Below are 26,966 nucleotides of genomic sequence, written 5' to 3' on the forward strand. Positions count from 1 at the left end.
GAGTAGATAGTATGTCTGAGTAATTTTATCTTTTCGGATCGAGCAGAAGTGAAGATTGAATTTACAGTACGTAAGGTACTCTTTTATAGAGTAGGTACAGAATTATTTCAACATGAGTTACTAGTTACGAAGGACGAAACTGGTAATTGGGATTAGGTACAATAGTCTATAGTGCGATGATATGCACATTAGAACTGAAGTCTGTATCGAAATGAATGGCCACCATTTTCAAAAATGTGTTTAAATATCCATATTATGATTATTTTTCAATTTAACTTCATTCTCTATATTGCACTCTAATGTGCTGTAGACAGTATAATCTTACACTGCATAATGAATACGTCCACATTGACAGCTCAGTTCATGAGTAAAGACACTCATTGTTGATACTATAGGCCTACTGCATTTTGATTAAACTAAAACCCAATGAAAATGATCAAACTCAAAACCGCGATATTTCCTAGTTTACGTAAATGGATGAACTACTTTTCTTCTCTCCTATACCTAGTAAATTGATTTGTTTGTATATTACGCCAGTATCATTGAACTCCAGTCGTGGAAGGGGGTAGCAAACGGCGTTGATCCAGAGATATAGCCAGGTTAATATTAAAAATGTTAGTCAAAATAAAATGATGTCCCTGTACTACCCTAAGGCTACTATGAACTGTACGTTGTGATCTGGTTTAAATTTTTAGAGGAATTTCATACTTTGTCCACCAATAGAAATTCATTACGGTATGGAAGTTTGAAGATAGTGTTTAAATGGCCTACAGGCCTAGGGATTGAACCGCGAAGGATCTCGAAGAGCTTTGTCAAGCACGTGTGCTCCAATGCCTCATAAAATAGTTTCTCAAATATAGATATCAAGATATTTTTTAAGTGAAACTTCTTTAAGCAGGGTCAGCATCGAAAGCTGTGAAAAAAAAATCATTTCGTAGATGTTTTAAGAGGCTTTGCGTGTTGTTACTACGGGATTGCATACGTTGGTATGTTAAATTTAACCCTAATTTATTGTCTATTGTACGAACATTTAGTCGGTTTACAAACAAACCACATTTACTCCTGAGGAAAAGGCGTATATACTTCGAGCCTTATATTATTTTGTAATTATAATTTATTATGTGTGCATTAATTTACTCAACTTGTGCTTGTATTACTGTATAAATTTTTATTAGTGTTCTTTAAATATTAGTAAAATTGTATCAGCTTCTTTTGATTCTGGCTAAGTGGAAGAGAAGGCCTGATGGCCTTAACTTCGCCAGAATAAATAATTAATTATTATTATATAATATAGGCCTACATAATGTATGTGTATGCACTTAGAATTAGAAAATGAAATACGCATAAAGAGAAACAATTTACTAAAATAATATTTTGAGGATTTAGTTCTGTCAAAAACTTTCAAAAGCATTTTTTCTCAGAAGTAATATTTTTGACTCCATGTATTTTGCTTGTAAGCCCACGATTTAACAAGATAATAGACCTGCTATACATTTACAGCTTAAGAAGTTTCAATTCCGCCGCGCGTAGGAGTTTTTCGACGTAAAATTACGTCTTATTGTTCAGGTGAAATGTTGGTATACCGCGGTACCCATTGGCCGACGAACGTGACGAAATCTTGTTACCGCGGTTTCATGGTAGAAACAAGAGAGAGTGGGAACAAGTTGTATGTGGTTTGTAAGGTCTCCGCGAGTACTAGATCGTGCGTGGGTATCATTCATTCAAGTCTCACAATATCAAAATGGCGGAAATCTCTAACAATTGGTGTGACTATATCTCCAGAACGAGTGAACGTAGCTTAACGAATCAAAAAGGAAATCCTAGGTAGTGGATCCTTTATCATATAAAATAAACACTTCGGTTTGCAAAAAACAATAAATTGTATATTAAGAAAAAATAATTGGAGAGCCTGTAAGAAGGCGCGCGCTTAGGTGGCGATTCAGAATCCTACCTAGCCTATATTATTATAAGCCCACGTCTGACAATTTTGAAGTATTTCGGAATCACACATTTAAATTCATTATTAATTAGGACTGACCTCAATGTCAACCAGTCGCAAAAATTACAACGTGTTCATAATTCTTGTGTTCGCTTCGTCCGCGATGTCCGTCGCTCTGACCACATTACCCCATCTTTCCAAACTCTAAATTGGCTACGGCTTAACGAACGTAGAAATTTTCATTCTTTTGTTCTCCTTTTCCAAGTCCTTCACACTTCTACACCTACCTACCTTGTCTTCCGTTTCAGTTACCTGTCATCATATCATAATCTCTTCACATGCACGCAAAATAGCCGCATACTAGCCATACCAACACATAAGACATCGTATTCATCATCACATACAATCTCGCTCTCGCGATTGTGGAATACCCTACCCAGCGACATCAGAGACTGTCGGAATTTAGTAGCGTTCAAAAGCAAACCTATTAAGCATTTTCTTACTGCATAGAGTAGGTTTAATTTTTACTTAATCAATAAAAGAAATGCTTCTCTCTTCTTAACTTTTACAATAAACTGCCTTACTTACTTACTTACTTACTTACTTACTTACTTACTTACTTACTTACTTACTTACTTACTTACTTACTTACTTACTTACTTACTTACTTACTTACTTACTTACTTACTTACTTACTTACTGGCTTTTAAGGAACCCGGAGGTTCATTCCCGCCCTCACATAAGCCCGCCATTGGTCCCTATCCTGAGCAAGATTAATCCATTCTCTATCATCATATCCCACCTCCCTCAAATCCATTTTAATATTATCTTCCCATCTACGTCTCGGCCTCCCTAAAGGTCTTTTTCCCTCCGGCCTCCCAACTAACACTCTATATGCATTTCTGGATTCGCCCATACGTGCTACATGCTCTGCCCATCTCAAACGTCTGAATTTAATGTTCCTAATTATGTCAGGTGAAGAATACAATGCGTGCAATTCTGTGTTGTGTAACTTTCTCCATTCTAGCTTTTATTGTCAGTTAATCTTTTAGTAGCTACTTTGATTTTTATTGTATTTGTAAATTTAATATGAATTTTAATTATATTCTTAATATTGTAGTTGTAATCCCCTGGTAGAGGGGAAGAGAAGGCCTGATGGCCTTATCTCTACCAGGTTAAATAAATAAATAAATAAATAAATACATAAATAAATTAATAAATCCAAACGTTTGAGATGTGCAGGGCATGTAGCATATATGAGTGAATCCAGAATAGAGTGTTAGTTGACAGGCCTAAAGATAAATACCATTGGAGAGGCCGAGACATAGATGGGAGGATAATATTAAAATGGATTTGAGGGAGGTGGGATATGATGATAGAGAATGGATTAATCTTGCTCAGGATAGGGACCAATGGCGGGCTTATGTGAGGGCTGGAATGAACCTCCGGGTAAGTAAACATTTTATTTAGAATAGATACTTACCCATATACGACATTCTTAGTAAGATTACGATCTATGGCTTTCAGCTTCTTTCACAAAGACTCGTCGAGGGATGTAATCATCATACTGTGGTAATGATATTAAATTGTGATAGAGACATGCAGGATTTGCCGTTGTTGAAGAATGAATAATATAAGCAGTGTTTTGTGGTCTCTTTATTTCCATAAACCGGCGTCGCTCGTAGAAGGCAGTCAGTTCGCATTTCTGTAACGTATCTTGTGGATGCTGGTATAGTTTATTGATGTCGCCTCCAATCAGATATCCAGGAAATAGAAACAGCTATTGGGGTGGAAAGTCATCAGCCATGTTGTACACCCTGCTCGGTTGTCTCTCATAGATGAAGTGAGATGTGGTGGTAGTTTTAACATGTGAAAATTTAACGCATGGATTTCGGTCTGAAATTGCAGATCGATTTGTAAGCTACGTTACACAGTTACTTGCAGCACATTGTAGGAAGAAATTGAAAACTATAAATTGTTCAATTTAGTATTTATTTTGTATTAAACATCTGTTAAATGGCGAAAGTAATTTCCTGTCTCCACAAAATGTGACACTTCTTCTTGTTTGGAATATTTACTGTGGCGTTAATATTTCCCGTAATTGTATTTCCAAAGCTGATCTAATTTTTGTGTGAATGTGAGAAATAAGTATATTTTCAAACTTGCAAATTATTCAGCGAACGAGGATCGTTGCGAAAGTAAAGTTTCCTATTTATTTTCATGGAATCTACAACAGATACACAGAGCATAATGACAGTTAAATAGAGCATGTTTTCAGCTACATACAGTTATTTTTTCACATAGTCACCACCATTCGTTATGCATTTTTGCCAGCAATGAACAAGAGCCTTTGAACCAGCAGAAGCAAGCCACTTTGTTACCCCTGCGAAAATGTTGTTTGCTCACGTAGTCTATCTTTCATAGGCTCAAAGATATGGAAATCTAAAGACGCCAAGTCCGGACTATACGGTGGATGTGATAGAACAGTCCAGTAAAATTTTGTAACTAGCTCTGTGGTCGCGAAACTGGTGTGAGGCCTGGTCTTATCGCGTTGCAAGAGAAAGGTTTTCTTCTCTGGCCTGACTCTGGAAATTCAGGCTTTCAGCTTAAAAGCAAACATTCTGATGGGGGCAGATAATTTTTTTCTTCCACAATGTTAATAATGTTAAAACAAGTGCTTGTACAAATTTTGGCCACTCGAACGCAATTACGAGGGCCGTAAAAATAAGTTTCCCTGAAAGAAAGAAAACACAATTTCATTGAAAAAATTTATTGAAACAGATACAACAATTGACTTATTTTTCAACATATTTTCCACTGGAATTGAGACATTTGTCATACCATGGGATCGACAGAGAGGTGCAGACGGCTGTCACACCTGGTTCCGATTCCAGGCGGCAGACTTCTACGACAAAATGGTGATCCTACGGTATGAGAAATATGTTGAAAAATATCTCAATTGTTGTATCTGTTCCAATAAATCTTTCCATGAAATTATGTATTCTTTCTGTAAACGGCTCCAACGAAACGTATTTTTTACAGTCGTCGTAATTGCGTTCGAGTGGCCAAAAATTGTATAAGCACTTGTTTTGACATTATTAACATGGTGGAAGAAAAAAAATAACTTTTTTATCTGCCTCCATGAGAATGTTTGCTTGTTAGCCAGAATTAATAGTATCTCAGGCTCCAGGGCATCCAAAAGAATCACACCCCGCCTATCCCAGAAGACTATCATTTACGCCACTGTTGAAACGCACTTTTCACAGCCTTACTGTGCTCGCATCTACTGTATGGTGTCTCTACGTATTCAGCAAACATCGATGGATGTCAATGGGTTAAATTTGTTCGGCAGTGAGGAATTCAATAACACATCTCTGTTTCTTATGCACCTCTATGTCAGATAGCATGTTGGTAGATTGCCCTCCTGCCACTATCTGTTGCACAATTCCGCTATAAAGCTACTGAAGAGCAATTAGGTCATGATAACTATCACAGAGTAACCAACCTAATTATTATTCATAAATGAGAAGAAACGCGATATTAAATAAGGCGATAACGACTGATGTCATATTACGTCCTCAAAACAGTCAAAACATCATAACAAAAGTACTTCCTATATTGTGTAATCCGGTAGACCATCAATTATTAAGCAATGAGGGTTATACTCATATCTTGAATCCACAGAGAAAAGTCCGTTCGATTCAAATCTGGTGATCTCAATGATCATGTTTTTGTGTCACAGCGTAATCCATGGATGAAATGTGGTGACGATACATCATACGTCCCGTTGTGTGGGAGGGACGTGTGATAACCTAAGGCATCGGTCCTCAACACAGTTCACTCTCGGACTAGCGTCTCTTACCCACGGATAAGACATTGCACTGCATATTCAGGTACACTTCTTACCCGTTACCCATTTCAGCGAGTGCTGACGGCAACTGCCCTAAAGAAAAATAAAAAATTCCTTAGCTGTTATTTGAACAATTTTAACACTACGATCTTCACTTCATTCTTGCAGAATTTGAGCTTTATTTAAGGGTCAGAAAAAATAAAAGCCACATAATGACAAATCGGGGCTGTAAGCTGGGTGGCCTAGAGCCTTCTGCTGTGAAGAACTGATGTTGAAACAACACTAGTCATGTTAAGAGGCACCTGACATTACACACTTCCTGTGTCGATGGAATCAAATTGTTCCATACTGCCGTACGGGAAGCTACAATCGCGCCACATGAAACATGATCATAATTCAAGTATCGTACCTTGAGGCGGGGAAAATTAGGTTTATTTTATCTTTCTTCATGATAGCAGGCAAAATCTAAGATTCTTAATAGCTCGTTTGCCGTATCTCCTTAGGAAAGTATCATTAAATCACTAAATTTAGTTTAAAAATATAATTTATGCACAATAGATTCCACTACATCTCATCCTTTGCAAAAGAGATCATTTCGAAGAACATTATCCTCGGAGGCGGATTACGTTATGGTATAAAACCATGGCCCTCGAGATCACCAGACTTCAATCCAAGGAACATTTATTTGTGGAGACACTTGAGAACTTCATTTATAAAATACCTGTAAATAATGACGAATACTGTTGATAAGCTGTGTGAAATGATGTCAGCCGTTTCTAGGAAATTACTAATTATTTATCAGAGACCGGAACTTTGGCAGAATGCCTTTTTAAATGTGTTAAATCTATCTTCATTTTGAAAGTAAATCTGTACGAATTATATACCTTTGTAATCGAAACGTCACAGTTTTATGTTGCCCTTTTCTGCCTTTTTACATATAAATGCCTAATTTACAAATTGGATGCTTTTTTTTTTTGCCTTTATTTGGTTATTTGACTATTATTTATTAATTTATTATTAAAAATTGCCTACAGGTATATTTTAATTTATCTCTATAACCGCTACAATGGAAGTGACTTCACCGAATGTATATTATTGTATTTCAGTCATTCTCTTTGCAACAATGAGTGCTGTCGTGCAGAAATGTAAAACAGTAAGAGTTTTAATTATCGCTTGTGTTAATTTGACAAGGAAACAATGAGTGCGGGTCTAACGTTATTTTTAACAGTTATTTTTCTTTCGGTTTTCATTGCGACGTTGTTGTAGCTAGCTAAATATTTCATATCGCAACATATCAGTAAAACCAAACACAAAAATTCACTTTCCAAGGCTACTGGGAAGAAGATTTCTTTGCTTCCAACAGTAATTGCAACATCGAGTCGAAACTCTCAATTTGTATTCGACTTATGTAAAGCTTTTCTTGCTGCCGAAATCCCTTTGTGGAAAGTGCAAGGTTGTGGGTCTAGTCAAGGTTTTTGTAATTACCTTTTATTGCTTATTTTAGCTATTTATGATGCCCTCTTTGCCTGCCTATTTTAATGATTCATAATGCCTAAACTACCGGTCTCTGCTAATTATGAACATATTCTTCACCTTATGTACGTTGTGCTCAGGTTTATGTAAAGAGAGAAGGTGCTAACTTCGAGAATTTTATACAGAGTGAAACAAAAGGTACCGGTATGTGAAAACTTTGAGGAAATATTCCTCACTTGTAGGCTTGTGGATGAAAATATATTACACGAACATGGTTCGTTGTTAGAGCTATTTTTTTTCACAACTCTGCTTACATTGTATGATGCGCAAGCTAGTTAGTGTGGAATGCCATCATAATTATCATGTAACAACAAACCCACACCAGAACAGATTAAATACATGTAGACGCTTATGTTACCTCTGGTTAAAATGTAATTACCAAAGTTCGGAACTTGGGGACTTGTGTCTTTGGTTAAGCTAGTTTTGTGTACGTTGTACCTGTAACCTTACTCATGCGCACGACACAAGTCCCCAAGTTCCGAGCTTTGGTAATCACAAAATATGGAGGTAGGGTGGGATGGGATAATGTAAACCTACCGATATTCTGTTTTTGTGTTTTTCTCACAGTACTGGTATTCAGTGTTCTAATATGTGGCGTAATGTACATGATAGGTGCGATGGTATACCACAAAAATATAATAATAAAACTTGCACACCATACAATGTAAACAGAGTTCATAAAAAGAACTCTAACAAGGAAATAAAACGTTTACTGACTCCTGCCCATATCAACATATTTTCATTATCCACATGCAAGGAATGTTTCCTTAAATTTTTAACATACATTTTTGTTACATCCTGTATATCGTCGTTGTTCCTGCAATAACTCCTATGTAACATATTTATCGATTTTCAGTTTTTTTTTTTTGCTCTATTAAATAACTTAAATAGTGATACAAGAAATAATAAAATCTCCTAAATGTAATTATATTTATTTGTATAGAAAATGTAAGAATTCACAGTCTCCTATGTACGGCTGCCATAAGATGAATAAATGTGTTTTTTCTTACTACCGAAAAAATTTACATTTTGCACATAGGCGTTATTGCAGAAACAACGACGATATAAGAAAACGACTTGACCTGACACTATGAAACAAAGTCATTAGTTGAATCTTAGTTGTGGCCATTATTCTGACAGAAAAGGTTCTTGTAATCTCGTGTTCGTAGAAACTTTTGTTCTCGTTCTTTATCGAAGAACAGGCACAGAAGATTCTAACCATGGTTGTCAATGAATCTCTTGTATTTAATTGTAAAAAATTAGAGACCATATTGATAAATACACACTTTATCAAGATATCTTGCTTAGGTGATGAAGGTAACCTTACGGGAAATATGAAAGTTTTGTATGCTGGTACATTTAATAAAACTTGTTTACACTGGAAACGGGTCATTATTTTCCGTTATGAGAACTTCATATCCATATCACTGCTCAGAAGATTTGGCACATATCATTGCATTCATAATATTCGTATCGAATTAAGTCAGTGTATTAAAAAGAACGTGCTTAATTTAATTGTTATCTACATAAGACAATACAGTATACATTTTTTCAATGGACGTGTTACATGAAGTTTATTATAAAGCAATGAATTGGGGGTAAATGAGGTATAAATAGCTGTTAGGGACAACTGTAACTGCATTTGTACATAGAGTATGAGAAGGCAGACATGGAAGAATAATCCCTTTGTAGATGAAGTGTGAACAGAAAGTAGTGACGGGACTTATATAAAGATATTCTTTTAATGTTTTGTCTTCTATACTTCAGTCAAAAGAGATCATTCAAGAAACAAAACAAATATGTTTTTGGTTGTAAGTCTTGCTTTTATTTGTCCATTTTTCTTCCCGGATGATTCTGTAAAAAAGAGAAAATCAGTCATTTAATAATGCTATCATAACAATGCACGTAACATTTTATTATAACAGTGGGAAATGCGAACATTGCATATCTTTTTCCATGTAAGATAACGTTCCAGTCCATTACTAAATAATTATAAAGTTTTACTTTGTTTATCGAAATTTGAACAAACTTCTCAGTAAATTACCATTGAGTTTATCGTAATAAATAGCCGGTAGTCTCTTTGTTGCAGTAGTAACTACATTTGACGTATGCCTTCAAAATTCTGTACATATCTGAATCCTAGTTTACTGTTAAATATTTTGTTTTAAAGTATTTTTATTATAGTCATATCATTAGCCAGCTCTCTTGTGAAATAAATACACAGCTCTTACTGAACTTACTTTAGTCAATATGAACAAGTTTAATAATTAATATTATTTGTACATTATTGGTATTTAAACTTGCTCGTTGTTCTTGGCAGCTTAGTCGTAAACAATAAATGACTTCATCAGTGATTTAAATGTCTTTATTGTTAGTCAGAAGAGTCCGCCATATGCCACATTATTGTACCGGTGCCGTAAGAGAGTGATGTCAAAGCAAGCGCATTTTTCTGACCTTGACGTCGTGCGCGGGCATCAAGCGCTAGATATGAAAGGAGGAAGGATTATGTATATGAATAAGCAGCCTGTTGGATTAAGAAAACAGTGGTGTACAAACTTCAAACGGAACGTGAAATTTTATGTCGTTTTTATATGGCTTCTTTCTGTTTGAAATTATATATATTGTCTTAAAACAAATGTACTAACACCAATTTCTTAATATTGTAGTTGTGTTTTAAATGTTAATAAGATAATAAAGGGTTAAGAAGGAATATTCACTTAAATTCCATAGCAGTACAATTATACTTTACTAAGTGAGTTATAAAGAAAGTGATATCCCAAAGAAAGAGATTGAGTATGACATAATAAGTTGGAATTGATCTTGATGGTATCTTTAGCCTTATAAAAGTAATCAATAAACTAATCAAAACAATATTAGAGTACAAAGCAAAGTTACCTAGGTATATGTTTTAACTGTAACTAATATTACATAACAAAACTTTTATCGCATTATGCTTTTAAGGTGATATTGGTGCGCAACTCTCTATCATCAGAATATTAAAGTGTTTTCACGAATTCTGCTGAAGCTATAGAGCTGACGTTTCACCAACACATGGGAACATAATATTTTCTGTTTATGATGTAACAGTAGTTGCTTTGTTAATTCATTTCCTTACAAACATTTTCCATGCGAATATTTTCAAAATTTTCAATACACTATCTTCAGTAACACGTTTTTGCGATATATTAGATTTACGAAAACATTGTTTCAGTACCTGTAAGGCTACTAAATAAACCTATCTGAAAATTTCACTTTTCTGCAATAAGGTTGAGAAAATATTCATTTTGAATAAAAAGCAAACATGTGGAAAAAGCTTACATTCTTATAATGCGTTGTAATTCTCAGACAAATCTAAAAACTAACACAGTTTTAATAAGTTCTTTTCCATTTATCCATTGAATCAGTGCTGGCCATCCCTGTATATAGCTAGACCAAGCGGCATATATTAGCGCTCAGGCTCTCCTGAGCTCTAAAGCCCGTGCTTGCGCCTATGGCACCAGTTCACATGACTGCCGTAAGATATTACCATGCCAACTAAAACGTAATGAGTTCTATTATGACGGCATAACTTGTGCCATACAATTAAAATATTATTAAACGTTTTCCATGCAATGATATTCGAATACTTCGCTGCTGTCATAGCAACTCACTCTTCTTAGACCATGATATCAAACTACCCATCATTATAAAATTGATATGTTATTTCTTTATTAATTACTTTATAATGCTGTTGTACAAAAATAATGTATGAAACACGTTTATAATGTTATACATACAGTGCATTCGTTAAAATTAGGAAACGAGCGAGGCGAGTTTCCTGAACATTGACTCTTGCAATAAAGTATAACATACACTAGTTTCATAATATGCTATGTAGTATGTAGCTACTATTAAATCATTCTGCCCTTGCAAACCAACATATTATTAATGATAAAATTCACGGACTCGTTCATTTATCACTTCTTGACAACAAACACATTAGCAAGAATAGGATGATGATGAGGGCAAGTAGTATATGAGATTGATGAGAGAGGAAAATGAGAATTATGAGGAGAAGGAGAATGAAGATGATGGTGAGGAGAGGAGAATTAAGTTGATGGTGAGGGGAGGAGAATTAAGTTGATGATGGAATAGTATGAGGTTGATGATTAGTGGAAGGAGTATGAGGATATTGAGGAGGGAAATATGAGGAGGATGAGGAAGAGTACCGTTATGGGAATGAGGAGGATGAGGATGAAATCTTCTAAAATGAAACTGTTTATGACCTCATGTGGAGTTTGCCATTGTAACTGCGCACATAGACCTACACACGGATGCTGTTGCTCAGTCAACATCCGAAGACAGGTTTGAACCTCATAAGTAGCACCAATCAGGCATCACTCATGAAGCAACTAAGCCAGGAGATAATGGGATGTTGTAAGCAGTTCCTTCCCCCTCCATTGCATACGTCGGATGGACAAGTAAAAAAGTAACTGCTTGTGAACTAATTACGTATAAGGATCTGCAAAACTTAAAAGCAACGGCGCGTCATTTTTCGTGAATGTCTACCTATCACGTGACGTGCGAGATGACATTGTGCACTTAACGTGCTTCGGCAGCTGGTTGAATATTATCTACTTACTCAGTTTTTATAATCTTTCATTCAGACTCAATTTCTCAACTTTACTGTTAGTATGGGCGCTATTTTTGTATTTATCTGCTGTGTAGATCTAACACGATTTGCGTGGTTTCAACAGAGGATTGAACATGAGCTGATTAACAGTTCACTTGTGTGCATTATTCAGTCACAAATTATAATTAATCTTCAGTCTGAAACATACGAACTTCACGTTCGCGTAAAAATGAAACTTTAGAAGAGACGTACCATAATTTTATAGACACGCAGCTTCTGAGGCACCCTTCTGATAGGCTGGTCGTCGGTCATGAGTAGCACTTCTCCGTCTTGGTTGTCGTCTCCTGGGAATTCACCACTCGAGGGTAACAGCATATCGGCAGGAGAATCTTCGGAGCCTTGCATGGAAAGCGTTCTTGACCTGTGGGATAAGTAGGAAAGCAAACCAGTTAACGTGATATCAAACACTGCAACTGATTTTGGTCAAATACGCGTCAGGGATGTGGATGGAAATACAAATTTGAAATAATATGTTAACTTTAATTGCTGTTTTTAATGGGTTTAGTATACAACACTTCATCAACTGCGATGATTGTCTAGCGTTTGAGTGAAATGAAAGTGGTAATATCAGCGAAATGAACCCAGGGTTTAGCGCCGAAAGTTACCCAACATTTCCTCATATTTTTCTGAGTCCTGAGAGTACAGCATATTATACCATACTTCATACATTATTATGATGTAAGATGTATGTGCGGAAACCCTAAATATAATGTAATACACCCGGGCTTGTATCCTAACTGTAACCTAAAGAATTTTTATCAAGTATGGAATTATATTGAACTTTAAAAATGAAACAACAAATGTCTCAGAACTCAAGACCTTAATGGACTGAGGGAAAACTCAGGGAAAAAATAAACTAAGGCCCAGTTTTTTCAACCTTTGTTAAAATGCACCTAACATAGCGTTAATTAACTGTAAGTTAAAAGTATGAATTGCTGTTAAAAATATTGCGTTTCTTCAACTTTACATTTCACATTTTAACATTCTGTTTGTTAACTCTCTGTTAGGACCAGAGATTCTAGAGTTTAACCATAACCTATAACCAAGTATAGGCTCACTTCTGTTTTCTGAACTCTGACAATTGCGAATCTCGTTTGTTTCCGTTGTTTGATTCAGAGAGGATAGAAGTCTTTCTATTCTCTCAGGTTTCATTTCTGCTTCTTTCCTCGTCTGTATCACAATAGCGTGGAGCGGCGTATTGGTATTGCTGTTATGAAATGGAAAACACTGGAACAAATAGAAGTCGCGGGACTAATTTCTCTTTGTTTCTCGAAAGAAACCTTCTGCTGGAAATTATTTCGCAGTATAAACCAATTAATGAGAATAAACAAACAAACGGATCCAAGTTGAAAGCGAAAAGTGAGCCTTGGCAGAAAATAGCCTATACCTTTGTATGAACTTCTGGTCTGTCAAATCACAGAAATCATCCCCTCCGTTTATGTATTCATGGATATCATTTTCTAAATAATCCAGATATATAAGTTCAGCATCTAACGCTCCAGCCATATTGGATACTTCTATGCTAACAGAGAGTTAAATGATTTAACTGCATGAAATTGTGCAGTTAAATTAACATAGGTTTTAACAGCCTGTTACTACTAACAGTAGTTGAAGAAATGCTTCAACTGTTAAGTTTACAGTTAAAATGGAATAACACACTGTTATATTTTAACACAGGTTGAAGAAACCGGGCCTAGGTAACTTGTCCCAACCAGATTTGAATCCAGGTCCGCTCCTTTCACGGTCAGACAAGCTAACCCTTACTCCATAGCGATGGGTAATTGCTCTTTTAGATTACATGTTAATTACAAAAATAACCAACAGCCGAGAGATCCTATCTCAAAATGTAGAAGTTCTTTTGATCAGGAAATACAGAACGAAAACCTTAAAAGGGATCATTTATAATGAGTTGCTGAGTATAAATTAATCAAGTTCATCAAGACGTTCTCTGCTTCAACACAGAACTGTCCTTAAATGTTGTAACCGAGGAAATCACAGCGCACTCAACCTATGTGAACCTCATCTCTGTAAACGAGAGCAAAGATAAATAAAGAACTACTGGTGGACATCAGAACTTAAGATAATAAATCCTGTGTTAGCTTGCCAACGTTTCTACAAAAGGACAAATTGTAAGTATAGGAGTACGTACAATACTGCTTAAAAATCCACCGCTGTGGAGTAGCGGTTATCACGCCTTACCATGAAACTGGCGGGCCCGAGTTCAAATCCTGTTTGGGACAAGTTCCCTAGTTGAGATTTTTTCCGGGGTTTTTCCTCAACCCAATAAGAGCAAATGATGGGTAACTTCCGACCCTGGACTCTGGACTCTGGACTCATTTCGCTGACATTATTACCTTCATTTAGACGCTATATGACTTTAGCAGTTGATATAGGCTATAGGTATATATATATATATATATATATATATATATATATATATATATATATATATATATATATATATATAGGGGAAACTGTTGTACCTTTAAATACTGTTCACATTTTATTTTTTTTTTAATTTTGGGAAATTAAATTTTTTAAATGAAAAAATACTTGAAATAATTACTGAAGATTCCTTTACAACTTCCTGTATGTATTTTTCTGTTTTACAAATCTATTAAGGATGGAAAAAATAAAATGAAGGGATATGTAATGTGTTCAAAGGTACAACAGGATCATGTACCTTGGAACATACCCTCTTGTAAGTTGGAACACATGGAATATAGGTGGGAATATAGCTGAAAAAACTGACAATCATATTTAAAATGTATTTGCAATCATAAACCAGAGCAGGCTTCTCTGATTGAGATTTTATTTCCTGGAGGAGGAATAACTGCTTCAACAGCTTTCTTCAAGGCATCCGGATCAATTGGGGGCCTCTTTAATTCCAGACTTACTTCGTGACATGACCTTAAAATAAAAGAAAAGCAAAAACCGATAGTATCGTGTAATTTGGAACATGTTCCATGGTACAAGATGTTTTGTGTTCAAAGGTACAAGAGGGTGCACGTTTAAACAAATATGGCTCCGAAAACTAAGAGAGTCAAATAAATCGTGGAAATTAAAATATGTTATTACTCACCAGATGATAGGGAACACACCGTACTTGAAAGATATTAACAAATACAATCTGGTTTTGTGTTAGAAAACATACATCAATGAACGAAATGTTTACTTTTGATACTAAAAAAACTTCTTTTGTCTACGGAACTCATACTTTGCAATAAATCAAACTGAAACTACGACCAGACCTACTTAGCGGCTTTCTCTACAATCTACTTCATTTTGAGTCCTCTAGGTAGCAGCAAAAATTAAAAAACAAAAATGTTCAAAGGTACACTATGCTAAAGGTACAACAGTCTCCCCTATATATGTATATATATATATACATATATATATATATATGCAATGCTTGGGAAAAGTGGCATAAGTCAGTTTCCACAAACATTTCTTATTAATCTATTGACAACTTACGAAACATCTGCTCGCTTGGGAAAAGAGAAATAAGTATTTCTCCCATTACAATAATTCATACAGACGAAAATCAAATCGACATAAACCAGTGTGAAGACATTTTTCCTTCTCCTGTAAAGTTAACATTTTTGACTTGTGCCACTTTTCCCGAGCACTACATGCACTCCACATCTGTGGAATAACGGTCAGCGCGTCTGGCCAGGTGGCCCGGGTTCGAATCCCGGTCGGGGCAAGTTACCTGGTTGAGGTTTTTTCCAGGGTTTTTCCTCAACCCAATACGAGCAAATGCTGGGTAACTTTCGGTGCTGGACCCCGGACTCATTTCACCGGCATTATTACCTTCATTTCATTCAGACGCTAAATAACCTGAGATGTTGATACAGCGTCGTAAAATAACCCAATAAAATAATAATATATAGGCTACGTTTTCAAATAATTATTAATATACTATATTTTAAAGCTTTAAGTGTTTAGTGCAGCCAATAGGAGTAAACAGCCCTGACGAAAGCGACTTTCGTACCTGACGGTTGCAATAGCCAACGTTGTGTGTGAAGGGGAGAGGGTGGTATTTTTGGTGAATAATGAGTAAATTTTCAAGAAAAAAATTATTTAAAACACTCTGTGATATGTGTGGAATTCATAGCATAACATTTTGTGGGTATTGGTGCCCTTATCGGATGTTGAGTCGCCAATTTTAAACTTCCTGCGTTATGGATTTTTAAATCACTCGCCCACTTTTATCGATTTCCAGTAACTTCATTTTTTTTTTTTTTTTGCTACATTGCCAGACAAAAATGGATATAATTTCTGAACTATTAAAGATACATGCATGAAATTTAGAACACACATTCTTTAGACTACTAGGAAACTTTTCTCTGTAACAGAATTTTGTTAATTGATTTCATTTTAAAAATACGTCCGTTTGTTTGCAAGAAAGAAAATCAGAAAATTGTTATTCAATTTGAATTATTTATTTTACAAGTGTAGGGACTAATATCAAAATTATGTTACAGATAGTTTGTAGAACATGCTTTTGCAAATACATTGCAAAAAACTGTTTGAATCTATCCTTAAAAACGGTTTAGATATATCGGCTTTAGTACAATCCTGGATTGGGTATATATTTTTTTCAAATTTAGGCCTCGAAATATTGTTTTTTTTATTTTTATTTGGTTGTGTTGCCACAGTTATGAGCTCTCTATATACAAAAAATTAATATTTTACACCAAGTAGGAAAAAAGTTTTAAAAAATACCATCCTCTCCCCTGAAGCGGAGGTTACCTTGCGAGGGCGTCGTTGTCTTCCTCTTCGGCCGCGTTGCTCTTCCACGGTCGCCGTTCGCCCGCCCTCAAGCCTCCCAGTCGCTGCCACATTTTGTTCTTGCTGCCTGGCTCCATCTGGTTTACCAGCTTGGACAGGAACCATCGCGTGTCTTCCGGCGAGGCGATCGCGGCCACCCCCTCGCTCCCGTCTTCAGGTACTTCTTCCGTGGCGGCAGCGTTCCCGCTCCTCTTCCCGTGGGCTGGGGCCGAAAGGACAAGTGTTACTTTACGTGCAGTCGTTCAAAATACAATATAAACTGTCAAAAAAATACTGGTGGTATTGCATAAATAGGTTAATTGAAGAAAAATCAAATAATGTTACACAGTAACCGTCAAGGTTTTCCCGTAAGAAAATGTGCTTTGTAAGCCTAGCTATTTAAAAGAGATTAAAAAGTAATTATTTAGCCTACCTTGCACTGAAACAGTGGTTTGTTACTCTGTTATGTATTGGTGTGTGTTGGGCGCAGGCTCATGGGCAATCGAAATGTAATCAAATAATTCAAGAGTGTGATCCCAAAACTCGGTCAGTCCATTTGGCCATTTTTATGATTTATACATATATTATATCATTTTTTAGACTTCTATTATTATAGGCCTATTTTGAGCGTCTTTTCTTTCAAAACAAAGCCAATTCTTATCTAAAACTTTGTTGTTGTGCTTGTCGCTTGAATACTCGCTCAGTCCGTACGCCGGTGGATAAAAAAATTAGCCCAGTCCTTCGATAAAAATGGACTGAACACGTTTTGGGAACATACTCTTGAATTAGATGATTATCAATATTGAAAACATGGTATTTTACAAATTAAAAGTATAATTATAAGAAATAATCATATTTCACTACTCATTTTGTTCAGTAGACCGATATGATATATGATATGATATGGTATGATATGATATGATATGATATGATATGATATGATATGATATGATATGATATGATATGATATGATATGATATGATATGATATGATATATGATATGATATGGTATGATATATGATATGATATGGTATGATATATGATATGATATGATATGATATGATATGATATGATATGATATGATATGATATGATATGATATGATATATGATATGATATGATATGATATGATATGATATGATATGATATGATATGATATGATATGATATGATATGATATATGATATGATATGATATATGATATGATATGATATATGATATGATATGATATGATATGATATGATATGATATGATATGATATGATATGATATGATATGATATGATATGATATGATATGATATGATATGATATGATATATTTCGTCACAGCACTTCTTTACACGTAGACCGATATGTACTTTCTATTCTTATAATTGGCAGTTTATATTCTTTGCATTCTGTACAGTACAAATTAATTAGCTATTATGTATATATCAAAGTAGGTACAGTGGAAGCTCTTAAGTTCGACATCGTACAGTTCGACTGCTTACGTAGGAGAATTACACACGCCCCTATACGGGCACTAAGAAATGGGTTTGACATTTGAATGAAAATTGGTTCTATGTCTTGTAGTGACACTTTTGTTAAAGGAAAACATAATATTTTGTTGATTAGAACATCCATATTGATCACTGATTTTAAATTAATGAAGTCTTCTTTTTCTATTTGAGAATTGTGCCGTTTGTGAGACCGAACTGTGGAAACTCACTGTAGTACTAGAAGCGCATACACAAGTCTCGGGCCGGGCAGGAAATGCAAGTATATTACTGTATTCGTTGATGGATAACCAATAAGAATTTGTATTCATTTTACCTGCCACATCCACTACCCTTATTGGACTGAACTTTCAATTCTGTTCAGTCGAACTTAGGAGAGTCCACTGTATTTGATTATATTATATTAGATTAGAGTGGATATATTTAAAGATAGGACTGTAATTTTTATGTATAAAATGTTATATTTATTTACACTAAATTAAATGGACAATTTAAAAAAAACAGAAAGTGAGGTAAGCAGGTTGCGTTTCCATTGCGTAAGTCAAGCAGGCACCGGTTTTTCAAACTGTTCTGCGCGACCCACCCGTTGTCCGGCATTGAACTAAATGCTAGCAAACCTGTGTGAGCGATGCTTGGGGTGGCAAAAGTGCGATTTGGAAGAGCGAGATGTTCGACGAGGATATGTGGGAGATACAGTCTGTGCAGGTGGCCCGGGTTCGAATCCCGGTCGGGGCTAGTTACCTGGTTGAGGTTTTTTCCGGGGTTTTTCCTCAACCCAATAAGAGCAAATTAAAAAGGTACATTAAGAAACTCATAAAACAGAAATACAAATTAAGGAATTTACCCCCGTATGAACAAACGCTTGTGGTCGGGAGTAAACTGCACTATAAATAAGCAGAGAGGAGGAGGAGACAAAAATAAACAAATTAATATAAGCAATAAAATAGCACAGATTACAAAAACAAGAGCCTATATGATTAAGAACAATCACAATTGAAAATGTTTATAACCAATATTCACAAGTGTCATAATAAAGCTTGGAGACTTCGGACCCAATAGAGGACTTCAGTGGAAAATCCGCATAACGGCCTACTGAGTATAGTGGTAAAGCGTACAGTGGGTGGGGTACTGTAGAATGGATGCCAACAAATACGCAAAGAAAATCGCTTTGGATTTGAAGGTTTTGACGAATAATTTGGTTTTCATACAAATCTATTTTCAAACTGTGTCTGAAACTATTACACGGTTAGAAAAGTCAAAGCAAGGGATGCCGGAAGCCCTCAAATTAGTTGAGGAAATGACACAGAGAATTAATGAGACACCAAGTACACCGGTTACTGAACGTGTAAAACAGTAGTGGAAATCAATTTTATGTAAAAATAACGGATATGAAACATTGTGTAACACAAACAGCAAATTAGTGGACATAGAGTCACCCGAGAATAAAGGACTGTCTCTCAGAGACTGCAACGATGTTAGGTTGTTTCGTTTTGCTCTTATCACGTCATGCGACATACAGCGAATTTTTTTCACAGTACAAACTGTGTTTGGCAGTTAACCGAAAAAGATTTACGTTTGAGAAACTGAAAATTTATCTTATGGTAGACTGCAATTCGGTACTGTAACTGCACTTCCTAAAGACAACGAATAGGATAACTGAAGAAATTAAAATTACTACATGTTTATTTCCATCATGAACATTGTGTATAAGTAAACACAAATGCTTATAAAATACAGAAGAATAAATGCTTTTCACATTCTTTTGACATTGTCATTGTGTAATGTATATTTACTTCCACGCCGGGAATCGAATCTCGAGCCGATTAGTTGTGAAGCGTACGCGCTACTCACATAGCCACAACGGCGGATATGTACGGAAATACCGCTATGAATTCATATTAGGCCTATTCCATTTGATCATCCATAACTTCATTATGTGCCCACTAATTTACCTGAATTTTTTATACTTTTTTAGTTCTTCGTAATTGTTCACTATATAACAAGAAACAATATAACAACATTCATTCCAACTTTCTTGCTTATCCTCTAAAATATGAGTCTATAGAAATTGTATTCCAATAGATTCTGTAATTTGGATTTTCCCATCACAATAGTGAGTGCTGCAGTTCTATATAAATATTACAAATTATACGTACAGCAATTTGTGTTGAAAATATAAAGTACCATAAAACTAAGAGAAAGCTATAGTTTCTTGAGCACTTAATGAAGATAATTATGTTATTGCTTATTGTTTTATAAGAAGGAAGACAGAGTTTTATATGACATATTGTATGTGAATACTTCTACTAAATACTGTATCAAGTTAATTTTAGATGTCGTGAATCTATCAGAGATATACAAATTTTTACACTCCGAAGAATTTAATAGAAAAGTAGATAATATTAATGGAGAGAATGAGTATTCAATAATTTAGAAATAAGAAAAACTTCTTATATTGTCAACCGACGAATTGTATGGGTATACAATTCAATGAAAAGGGGGATTTCCAAGACACTCGACAGAAACAGTGGAAGCATATATTATTGGATCACATCCATCACCGTAGATATATACAAACGGGACATTTTCTTCACGAGTAAGAATAAATAAAACAATAAGATAAGTGTTCTGCCTTCCGCCAAGCCTTTTAACATGAATATTTGAAGATATGCAACGTACGTTGAAGAGTAAAATAGAATCAGCTTTATAGATAAGTAAAAACGCGCGTATCAGTCCTTTTTTATATTTGAGTTATATTTCAATTTAAAAAGTGAAGATATACACAAAGGAATTAAGAAAACGAACAACAAAAGTTAGTATTTTGTCGTCGTTGTCATCATCGCCATCAGAAATAAGAATTGTGTGTTTGAATAACAAAATGACAGTATAGCGCTTAATCTTCAAAATTCGTATAATTAATATTATATCATCACTGCTGATACCACCACCACCATCATTATAATCATCAGAAATAAGAAATAAGAATATTGTGTGTTTGAATACTGGAACATCATCATAGCGCATGATATACAAAATTGGCTATAATTAATATTAGATCATCACTGTCGATAATACTATCATCATTATCTTCACCATCATTATCATCATCAGAAATAATAATAGCGTATTTGAATACCAAAATAGGGCTGGGGACGGAGCGGTTACTGTGACGTCATTACTCGGTTGATCCGAGTACAGTACAGAGTACAAATTTGTGGCGGCAGATTTAAAATTGAGATAGATTGAATGTTTTACAAGCGTTGTAGTAAAGCGCTTTCGCTTTGCCAATTGACAAGAGAAAAAGTGCTTCTCTTCATTGCAAAATGACGGTTGCAGCTATAGTTCTGTGCGACACTCCTTTGATTTGTAATTGCAAGTTCTCCAATATTATTGTGATAATAAATACGTACGATACACTTTTAATGAATGAAAGTGAAAAATTTGTTGTGAGCTGGGACTAATTTCGGAAAGTCGGCCTGGTAGCGTAGTCGGTATAGCGCTGGCCTTCTGTGCTTGAGGTTGCGGGTACATAATATAGGCCCTACTAACTGGCGGACAAAAAATTTGGACACTTGAATTAATAGGTCACCTATACGTTTTAAATAGTGATTAGTAAGATTAATAATAGTGATTAAGAGAAAATGAATTTCATAACACCAACAATTACCAACAATAATGCCCATTGTTGTCACACGCTGCATAAGGAAAATTTTGTTTAAATCTAGATTGTGATGTTATTGTTGGTAATTGTTGGTGCTATACGAAATGGAAACATAAAAATTGGAGATTTATCCTTCGAAGAGATGCAAAAATTCAAATATCTTGGATCAACAGTAAAAAATATAAATGACACTCCAGAGGAAATTAAACGCAGAATAAATATGGGAAATGTCTGCTATTATTCGGTTGAGAAGCTTTTGTCATCTAGTCTTCTGTCAAAAAATCTGAAAGTTAGAATTTATAAAACAATTATATTACCGGTTGTTCTTTATGGTTGTGAAATTTGGACTCTCACTTTGAGAGAGGAACATAGGTTAAGGGCGTTTGAGAATAAGGTTCTTAGGAAAATATTTTGGGCTAAGAGGGATGAAGTTACAGGAGAATGGAGGAAGTTACACAACATAGAACTGCACGCATTGTATTCTTCACCTGACATAATTAGGAACATTAAATCTAGACGTTTGAGATGGGCAGGGCATGTAGCACGTATGGGCGAATCCAGAAATGCATATAGAGTGTTAGTTGGGAGACCGGAGGGAAAAATACCTTTAGGGAGGCCGAGACGTAGATGGGAGGATAATATTAAAATGGATTTGAGGGAGGTGGGATATGATGATAGAGACTGGATTAATCTTGCACAGGATAGGGACCAATGGTGGGCTTATGTGAGGACGGCAATGAACCTGCGGGTTCCTTAAAAGCCAGTAACTAAATAGTCTTAATTTTTCTTTCCTGTGTTTCGTTATTTTGTTCCATCACTCCAAAGTCTCGGACTGGTTATGATCCCCACAACTCCCGGTTCCCGTAATGAATTGAATATTTTTGTATCTGTTAATTGTATTTTTAATAAAACTATGAGTCTAGGAAAAGAGAGATAGTAAATTAATACGTGCTGGTTCTTCTATCAGTTCTTTTCCACAAATGTTTAAGTTGGAAGCGATCTTTAACTTCAGACACTGCTCAATGTTTGCTGAAGTTCATGTGAATTGTAGTTAATTAATTATTAATCATTCTACCAATCAGCTTTTCCGGTGCAGAGGCAGAAAAAGAGGAATTGCGGAGTACTTAGACGAAAGAAGGAAATAATTCCTGTTCGTAATGACGGAAATACGCGGCTTAACTGGAAAGAGATACAAGAACTCTGCAGGCTACAATTTCGTGCTTGCAGAAACAAAGGAAGGAAATGTCTTGGAACCCTAACGAAACAAATTGCACTCTAGTCTGTTAAGATTAGTTATGCAGACAATAAAACAATCACAGAAAAATTAGCTATTAGGTTATTTTATCTTACAGTACTTTCGTTAACATATATTATTACTAAACAATACATAAGTTTATGAATTTGAGGCGTAAAATATATTGTCATTATTATTTAAAGATGTAATTTCAACTGCACGGTTATTTATGATAGAAGAAATTACTGATAAGGAGATGATATTTTGTCGAAATTAGTCCCAGAATTTGTCACAGGATCGTCACAAATTCGCCCTGTAGACAGTGAAAACTTACGAAAAAATTAAACCTATACTTAGTTCCATGTCTGACAGGAGATGTAAACATTGCCGGCAGAGGAAGAGAGCAGTATAATTGCTATTCAACCAATGGAAGAGGTCTCATTCCACGCTTGACTTGAAGTTGAAAGGTCTGAAGCGTTCAACTCCTACCCAACTTGAAGATAAGCGTGGAATGAGACTTCTGTCATTGGTTAAATAGCAATTATATAGTACTTCTCTCCTCCTCTGTTGGCAATGTTTACCTCTGCTGTCACACATTTCAATTTCTTAGATATCTTCGAAATCGGCATCAAGCACTTCTTTCTATTCCCCATCACAGAACGTCTTTATACTCTTCTCCTACACTGTAGAAATACCTCGCCTCTGGAATTCGTTACCTAACGACATCACAATTCAAAATTAAATTGGAAAATTTTATCTTATTTAATGCTTTTAGGTATTGCTAGAAGTGTTTGTGTTTTTTGCTCTAGATTAAAACTCTAAGTTTGTTGTTTATGTACGTTAATTAGTTTGGATATAATTAATTATGATACTTAATCACTAATCTAAAGTTTGTGTGACTGCAACCTGTGTACATTTTTGTGTGGCTTTACTTTGTTTATAGTGTGATTTTTCTTTTTATTTCTATTATTGTATTTGTATTTCTGGTGGTGTGGAAGAGAAGACCTGATGACCTTAACTACACCAGAATAAATAAATAAATAAATAAATAAATAAATAAATAAATAAATAAATAAATAAATAAATAAGTAAATAAATAAATAAGTAAATACATACATACATACATACATACATACATACATACATACATACATACATACATACATACATACATACATACATACATACATACATACATACATACATACATACATAATGGAACGAAGTATAGTATTCAGTCGTGAATAGGAAACTTGGTGTAACATTGTATAAAACTTCTCTCAAAATAAACATGAATAATGGGGTATGAAAATCATTTAATCATGTAATTTTCTAGCATATGTAGGCACGGATGAAGCAGTAATGTCATAGTATTACAATAATGCTTTCGGTTATCGCATTTTCCTAACAAAATTTTCTTCTTTTTCATATATTACAATTTAGTACAATTTCATGAACCTGTTATGCTATGTTATTTCGACAATTTATTTAAATTATTTCCTGGCAAAATTGTCTTTTCCACAATTTTACATACATTTTCGAAAAAAATATATATATATCTACGCTGTATCAGGGATACAACGGCACATAAAATGTGTCATCCGGTTTCTGGAATAAAACTGCAGTTGTGTTGACTTGAATATTTTATTTTTGTTTCGTTTTACAAATACAGAGTATGCATCTATTATAGGAGAAATAATCAATGAAGGGCATGCAATATATTTTCTCTTCGTACGAATCGACATTCCGAAATTGGTACCAGCTCACAACAATTTTTTCACTTTGATTCATTAAAAATGCATCGTATGTATTTATTATCGCCCTAATATTGAATAACTTGCAATTACAAATCAAACGAGTGCCGCACAGATCTATAACTGCTGTCGATGCCGAGAAATTGAGAGAGGCCGCGCGGCACGGCTAATTTCATACGTAACTTCGGTGCCATCAAGCCCGCAGTGGAGACGGCGTCATTGGACGTGGTCACACAAGTTACATTGGTTCATGAAGTAATTAAAAACAACATTAGTATTCGCCTGTGTTGTTACATTAAGCATTTGAATTTCTATTATTTTTTGCTTCGTCACGGATCCCGGAACGAATGCACATACTCGATGCAGAGAAAGACGTACTCTACATCAAAACTTACACTACTTTATAGATTGGAAAAACAGAGACGTTACATATACTATTTTAATAAGAATATGAATTCTCTTGCCTAATGTCATGTATAGAGCCCGGATGTTAGGCAAAATACCTTTTTTAAACTGAGTGTAGTCTATGTATGAAAAACTTATTAGAGATAAACACGTTTCCACACATTTGGGAACGATAGGCCCAATTTTTATTTTATCTTTTTTGCCTATTTTAGCTCCCGTTGCCTATTTTAATGTTAAATGCATTTTTTTTTAGCCTTTTACGTCGTTATTGCACATTTTCTATATTTTTAATGCATTTAAAATAAACCGCACATAAATTATATCAAAAAACAAAAAAGAACGGTTGTACAAATTAAAAATATATATTCACTTCACACAAATATTTGCTGAGAATCTTATTCTGCAGCAATACATATGTTTCCAAAAAGTCGTAAACTTTTCTCCCTTACCGATTCCCTCTTTTATGTCGCTTAACAAAGATGTTTGAACCGTATAACTCTCAGTGCTCAGGTCACTTCGGGGTTTACCAGCGAAAGAAAGGGGATGAGGGAAGTATTAAAAGCAAGTCTCCAGGTCCCGTTACTGTTGTCACTTGCACGCACAAGTCACGCGTAAGTACTTTGAAGTCTCTAATTCCTTCTCACACCCCTCTTTTTGAGATAATACACAGTAGGTTTTTCCCGATCTCTGAAAGAAAGTAGAGACAGTCCTTCTGAAATAACTTGTTTTAAGTTTGCTCCAATAACTTCAGTATAAGTAGAAAGATTTTTTTCCACAGTGAAAAACGTTCTCACAGGCGGCTCACTATGACAGTTGACAAAAAAGTATCTTGTTGTGACATGTAACCAAGGAAAGTGAGTACCGTATGGCAGTAGTGTCAGAGTTGTAAGCTCCGAAACGGGTTGTGGTGCTAGAGACGTCCAGTAGGAGAGTGAACTTGCTTATGTCTGTGGAAGCACCGGAGCACGCAACGAGTTATAGTGGAGCGCTCCGCTCCGTTTAGGCTGTGTCTGACAACGCTGCCGTATGGGATAGTTTATTAAGTATTTGTCTATTTTTGTCTGTTTCCATGAACAATAAATGCCTATTTCACTGCCTATTTTTACTATTTTTAGTGCCTATGCTCCTGCCTATTTTAATCGAAATACAGTAAATGTCAAAACATCCGGGCTCTCATGAAATTGACATTGTGATAATATCGTTCATTTAGAATTTGAAAGGGTTCAGTGATAATATATAGATGATGTACAAATCTTATAATTTAATCTAAGAGGAATGAAAAATAATGATTAGCCAAAAGAAGCTCAAGTGATGCATGATAATTTACGAGGCAAAGTTCTAGAATATATATATTTTTTTAACGAACTACTGGTCAGGGAGGGTTCGAACTCGGATGTGTGGTGATTGACGGCTCGGCATGGTGTGGGCGACGCATTCAGCGTGTCTGCTAATGAGTTATACTAATGATTTGTTACGCACGATATGCGGCATCACATAATGTTATCAGTATTTTGGTGCGATCCAATTTTTAAAAATGCCGAATGTTATATATGTTCTTGTCACCAATTCAGTTACGTCAAAATCCCTGTCAATCTGCAGTTTTAAATGACATGACTGAAATTTAAATGGCTAATAAATTGTAATAAATGCAT

At 35.1% G+C, this 26,966-nt stretch overlaps 1 protein-coding gene across 2 annotated transcripts in view; it reads right to left on the reverse strand.

The window, feature by feature from the left end:
* Positions 1–8,685: 8,685 nt before the first annotated feature.
* CCHa1 (CCHamide-1) overlaps positions 8,686–26,966 on the reverse strand; it is a 174,463-nt gene continuing 156,182 nt past the window's right edge. The window contains exons 3-5 of one of the 2 annotated variants that reach the window (XM_069818849.1): positions 16,750–16,990; positions 12,187–12,355; positions 8,686–9,176 (exon numbers count right to left, since the gene is read on the reverse strand). In XM_069818849.1, the coding sequence (XP_069674950.1) occupies positions 9,147–9,176; positions 12,187–12,355; positions 16,750–16,990 (440 nt within the window). In that variant the 3' untranslated portion in view covers positions 8,686–9,146. The remainder of the gene's footprint in view (positions 9,177–12,186; positions 12,356–16,749; positions 16,991–26,966) is intronic. The other variant, XM_069818850.1, reaches the window with a different exon arrangement.

This window comes from Periplaneta americana, chromosome 2 (assembly GCF_040183065.1).
Source record: "Periplaneta americana isolate PAMFEO1 chromosome 2, P.americana_PAMFEO1_priV1, whole genome shotgun sequence".
NCBI classification, from domain to species: Eukaryota; Metazoa; Arthropoda; class Insecta; order Blattodea; family Blattidae; genus Periplaneta; species Periplaneta americana.